Source organism: Mycena indigotica, assembly GCF_014461135.1.
Source record: "Mycena indigotica strain 171206Taipei chromosome Unknown Mind.scaff0005, whole genome shotgun sequence".
NCBI lineage: Eukaryota > Fungi > Basidiomycota > Agaricomycetes > Agaricales > Mycenaceae > Mycena > Mycena indigotica.
Window position 1 is genome coordinate 5719471 of NW_023503004.1, and position 5367 is coordinate 5724837.

The following is a 5367-nucleotide window of genomic DNA, read 5'->3' on the forward strand; positions in this document are numbered from 1 at the left end:
TCGAAATTTCCCTGCGACAAACCGCGTCACAGCTGTGGCCGCTAGTCTGCGCCATCTCACCATTTTCCTGCTTGCCGTCGTTTATCAAGCTATCCTTCGAATCCTCCGCGCGCCCTCCTTCTACTCCCCCCAACTCCTCCGCAACTGCAGCTTGTGCACATCCCCCTCACATTCTGACGACAGGGACCACAACACGGTTCCCAATTCCGACTCCAATGCCGTTTTTACAGCACTCGTCGTGGTTTTCCCCTCATAATAGACGCACAACAGCGAGGCCTCGATATCACGATGTGCTAGAATATGCTGGAACGACTAGAAGACTGGAATCCTTGGGACTCCGAGACTGCTTTCAGTTTGTTTGCCCGGCAACTGAGGGGAGTCAACTTCAAGAATCCGTTATCCAATACCATCTCCTTTCATTCCCCTTGGATCCTGCTGCACCTTTCTCCCCCCCTCATCCTCCTCTCCTCCCTCCGAAATCTTGCGACACAATTTCTCGCTATGTCACCGGGGGTGACCGTCACTCCTGAGCGTTTTGCTACCTACCCAAAGTGGACACCAGTCGCTGCAGCGACCCGATCTCCCGACGTTCCATCAGTATGGCCTGTCGTATATCGATTTTGGCCGCTTTGGCTTCACGGAATGGTCCTTTTCTGCGACTGAGTCGTCTTCTACGACGTCAGTCGGCTTGGAGCAATTCTTTCGTGGTCTTGGGATAGAGAGGGGGGCTACAACTTCCCCAGAGACGGGGGACCCGTCTTGGAAGATATTCAAGCACTTCCGTAATGCATTTACGGAACGAAATTTTTTGTCCCCGCCTGGAAGGCCGATTGGACATGGTCCCTATCAGTCCACTGTCTTCGACTGCCGTCTTCGGGTGCCGAAGCAGCTGGACTCGAAGTCGCAGAAGGCTTGCAAGGATCAAATGCCACCACCCCTGCACTACTACCGTGTCGATATGGCTGTACATGTGTCCAAACCGTCTTTCGGTACTTGGCCCCCTCATGACATCGACGTAACTCACGCACACAACACTCGTCCCTCCAAACCACCATATCTGATCCTGTGCTCCCATTTCATTCCGATACCGCCCATTGAGTACGGAAAGATGCTGTACATATTGCTTTCTGGGAGAGCGCTGGCCACACTTGGCTGCGTCCTTCTCATGCTTATACTTTCGTATTACCCCCTTCCACCTTTGCATGCATACTATACTACTTCGTTTTACCTCTTCCTTTCGGACCTCTTCCTTTAGGACCTCTTCTCATCCGTTTCAATCTACATATTTCACTCTCCATTCGAGGCATCTACTCAAACGCATGATACTTCCGTTTTCGCTATTTTCACGTTTCGCTATCATCACCATCAAATCCCTACACTTGCTCTCATGCATCTCCGCATCCTGCCATATCGACCTCGACTTGTGCTCCTGCCCGATTTGGCAGGTTACCTGCCTTTTTGGGAGACAGTGCGGAAATTGTAAAAAATTGTAACTGGTGCAGGCCCTTGCAGAGCGGCTGGTTAGTTTCTGAATGCGTCGAGCATGAAACATCATGCAATTCTATCGTCCAAGCCTCAGCCTGGACGTTTAGAAGGTGCTTCTCAATCTCAATTCCTCGCGGTTAGTGATGCCGGTCTCAGCGCGCTTGGATTTTTATACGTGAGGTTATCTCTCCACGAGTCCACACACTCGCCATCGGCCATCGCGTCTGTCGTGCCCTATCCTGTTCTCTGCCTTCGTTGACGAAATTATAGGTGGATTGGCAGTGTCAATGCCCTTTCAATCGTCTTTGGTGGATTGGTATCTGGCCGGTGTGGGCGTCGGTCAGGCGGTTCGCCGAGGACAGGGCGTTTGTTCTTGCCACGATAGGGTACGTCTGCGATCGCGACATGGATTTCTCTCTTCTAATGCAGTTTTGAGGATGACGCAGCAGTGACGCTGTTCACGATGGGGCCCAACTTCCCCATCTTCTACTTCCCGCTCGACGCGGTCAAGCATGGCGTCGACGAGGGCGTCGCGTTCTGTACGGTGCGACACACCGTGACTCGGACTTTCCCTGCGCATTTTGGTTGACGATTTGCCAGCTTTCGTCGTCATCGGCGTCCTCTATGGGCTGTGTGCGGGGCTATGTGCGTCCCGTTCTGCTGATACATCGCTTGCTGCTGGCAACCACACCTGCCTGGGCTACCGCAACTGCGGGACTTCGGTGTGTGGTTCTGTTTGTGTCTGGCGGACAACCACTAGCGTTTGAGAGCGTCCCATCCCCTTGCGACAAGGCGCAAAGTACATTCCACCATCGACTAGGAGACTGGGTAACAACTGTCGACGAAGATGACCAAGAGTATGATGAGTCGTAAGTCTGATATATATGGGAGTAGTCCTAGGTGAAAGTATTCATGGATTTCAGGTAGATAATTTCCACGAAGAAAGAAAGAACGGAATGTGCAGGAAAGTATTCGAAATGAAGGACAAATATAAGTGAGCTCGCTCCAAAGCCAACGACGAAAGGGATATGTTTGAAGTAATGGGGATGGGGAATAGTGCGATGGTGTTGGAAAGCGATGACCGGAAGGAATGTAACTTGCTACTTGTGCAGCGAAGAGCGAGTGACCAGGCAGTGAATACCTCTAGGTCTGCGAGCGGAGGCTAAACGCCGACCACCGCTGGTCTCTGCTGAAGAAAGAGAGTCCCGATTGCCCGTAAGGGAGGAGAGTGGTTGACATATCACTGGCGAAGACCGTGATATCGAATCGATTGGCGGCGTTGGCGCACAGGAAATGGCGGGATGAAAGGTGACTTTTGGATTGGGGGAAAGTTGCATGAGCAAGGTCGTTAACAGTTAACGGGGTTGATAGGGAGCTAAAGGAGCTCCATATGTTGATGAAGGGAATGCGACTGGGGGACAACGCATGAGTTCGAAGGAAAAAGACAGGTTTTGTCGACTGACTTTCCAAATTAGGCAAGTGGCGAAATTGAAGTATCTGCCTTCGTGCCCATCCTTCGACGTTCGTAAGCGTAAACACGACCGGCGATAGACATATCGCATGCGAGATCGTGGGCATAGCTGCGGCCGGGGGCATGGAATGATATCGATTCGTCATTTCGTCACCCAAAACGACCACGACGACGTCCTTGAAGACCTCGGATTCCTTCGAAAGCTGCTTCCCCCTTGTTTGAATGATACGAGCAGTCGCGGGAGCGCGTGTACGAGTCACCAGGATTGTGCGCGGACAAAGGTGTCTTTCTTGCCCCGAAGGGTGAGAACGTGTCGGCAGTAGGAGCCACTGATGACTACAAGAGGGTATGCGGGGTTCGTGGCGGAGGGATCAGGTCCACGTCCTGCATTTTCAAAGGAATTGTCGTCGGGAAAGTGGCAGGGTGGATGGAATTGAAGGAATATGTGAATGAGAGCTGAAGGCGGCAAAATCGTCATCGACAGGATATCAAATGTCGACGGAGATCGTGCAGTGGCCGGAGATGAGCTGGAGGACTTGTCAGGGAGACGCAAAACAGCCACAAAGTAAAAGTTTTGACTTACCCCAAACAAAGTCGGTGAGACCTGAATCCACCCCCGTACTTGACGTTCGCGATAGTATACGTTGCAGATATTGCAGAGTTTTTCGGCGATGGGCTGCAAGGCTGGAAGACAGTAAAAATGCCGTTGGACTGAGTACCGGGTCGGGACATGGCCCAGTCCATGGCGGCGGAAAGAGAAATCGTCCTTTGCATCGATGAGCATGCAGATAGTTGCGAGGAGAGTGAGGTTAACGCACGCATGGCCATGGTTGGCTCGGAATTCAAGACTACATGCAAGTCTTGACCGTCCCTTCCGGCGCATCGCATTCACGACACCATTCCCCGGCTGAAATGCCCTCCTTCACATCTCCAGCGTCGTGTATGGCCGCATTATTGTCGAATCAACACAGTTGCCGGCCTTGAACGTGTCTTTTTGGCGGCTGAGGAGGAGCAAAGAGGCGGTTGGGTGAGGGTGCTGTTGGTTGTGGAGGCGGCGGAGGCTCGTTGACAATGTCAAATCGCGATAATGAGTCTGACAAAAGAGAAGTTTTGAGCCCCAAGGACGTGCAGAGATATGGGAAGGAGCAGACTTGCCTTCGAGCCCAAAGCCTCGGTTATCATCCCAGCCCTTGGTGAATATGCACTACCACAGCACGATTCTACCGATCGTCTGGGATCGATTTATGCCCTTGAAGGAGTCACTTTCGTCATGGGTGTTGCCACAGAGGTTGGAATGGGTGAACTGCGGCGACTGCGAAAAACGTCGCTTCCAGCTATAAGAGGATGAGAAAAAGGCTTAAAGTCCAGAGCAGAGCAAAGCATACCGCTTGTTATGCTGCTGCAACAAGCGTTCTGACGTGTCTGCCGGCTGGGGACGCTCCAGGTGGTCGTCGTGGTCAAGACGAAAAAAGTGTCACGCTGGTGAGTCAGCACAACACGTCTGCTTGCCAGTTCTTCTACAACGAGGAACAACTAGACACCGCACCTAGTAGCCAACGAAGGTACTGGCACCACGCGCAAAGGTGTGTAATGATTTTGCTTCCTTGCCCGAGAGCTGATGCTGGTCAGCTCTTCCGCGACACCACCATGTCCCCGCTCAGTTTAGGACCCTGGCGTACTGGTCGGCAGCCTCTACGAGTAACAAGAGTTCGAGGGCTGCGTTAAACCGGCGGCAGACAACACTTTTATGTTTCTATGGTGCAAATTCGATGCTGAAATGTAGTTGTTATCGATGGGCGACAGTGAAGTGGATGCCTAAAGGTACGCCACATTCACACTGCTAGACTCTAGTCTCGCTGACAAGGCTATCTCGAGGCCTCTTCAACAGCTGGCTCTCATCTGAGCCATCAGAGACAATTTTTCCCGCTTGTCGTTTATCAAGCCATCCTTCGAATCCTCCGCGCGCCCTCCTTCTACTCCCCCAACTCCGCCGCAACCGCAGTTTGTGCACATCCCCGTCACATTCTGACGACAAGGGGGCCACAACACGGTTCCCAATTCCGACTCCAATGCCGTTTGTACAGCACTCGCCGCGGTTTTCCCCTCATAATAGACCCACAACAGCGAAGGCTCGATACTAGTATCACGATGTGCTAGAATATGCTGGAACAACTGGAAGACTGGAGTCCTTGGGACTCCGACACTGCTTTCAATTCGTTTGTCCGACAACTGAGGGGAGTCAACTTCAAGAATCCGTTATCCAATACCATCTCCTTTTATTCCGCTTGGAGCCTACTGCACCTTTCTTCCCCCCTCTTCATCCTCTCCTCCCTCCGAAATCGCCGCAGCGACCCGATCTCCCGACGTTCCATCAGTATGGCCTGTCGTATATCGATTTTGACCGCCTTGGC

General features: G+C 52.3%; 1 protein-coding gene across 1 annotated transcript; it reads right to left on the minus strand.

Moving 5' to 3' along the window:
• Window positions 1-3212: 3212 nt before the first annotated feature.
• MIND_00654300 (uncharacterized protein) lies at window positions 3213-3839 on the minus strand (the record flags this gene model as incomplete). The annotated part of the gene is made up of 3 exons (XM_037363271.1): window positions 3213-3483; window positions 3540-3722; window positions 3775-3839. The coding sequence occupies 3 exons, from the start codon at window positions 3837-3839 to the stop codon at window positions 3213-3215; spliced, it is 519 nt and encodes a 172-aa protein (XP_037221192.1).
• Between the last annotated feature and the right edge of the window lie 1528 nt (window positions 3840-5367).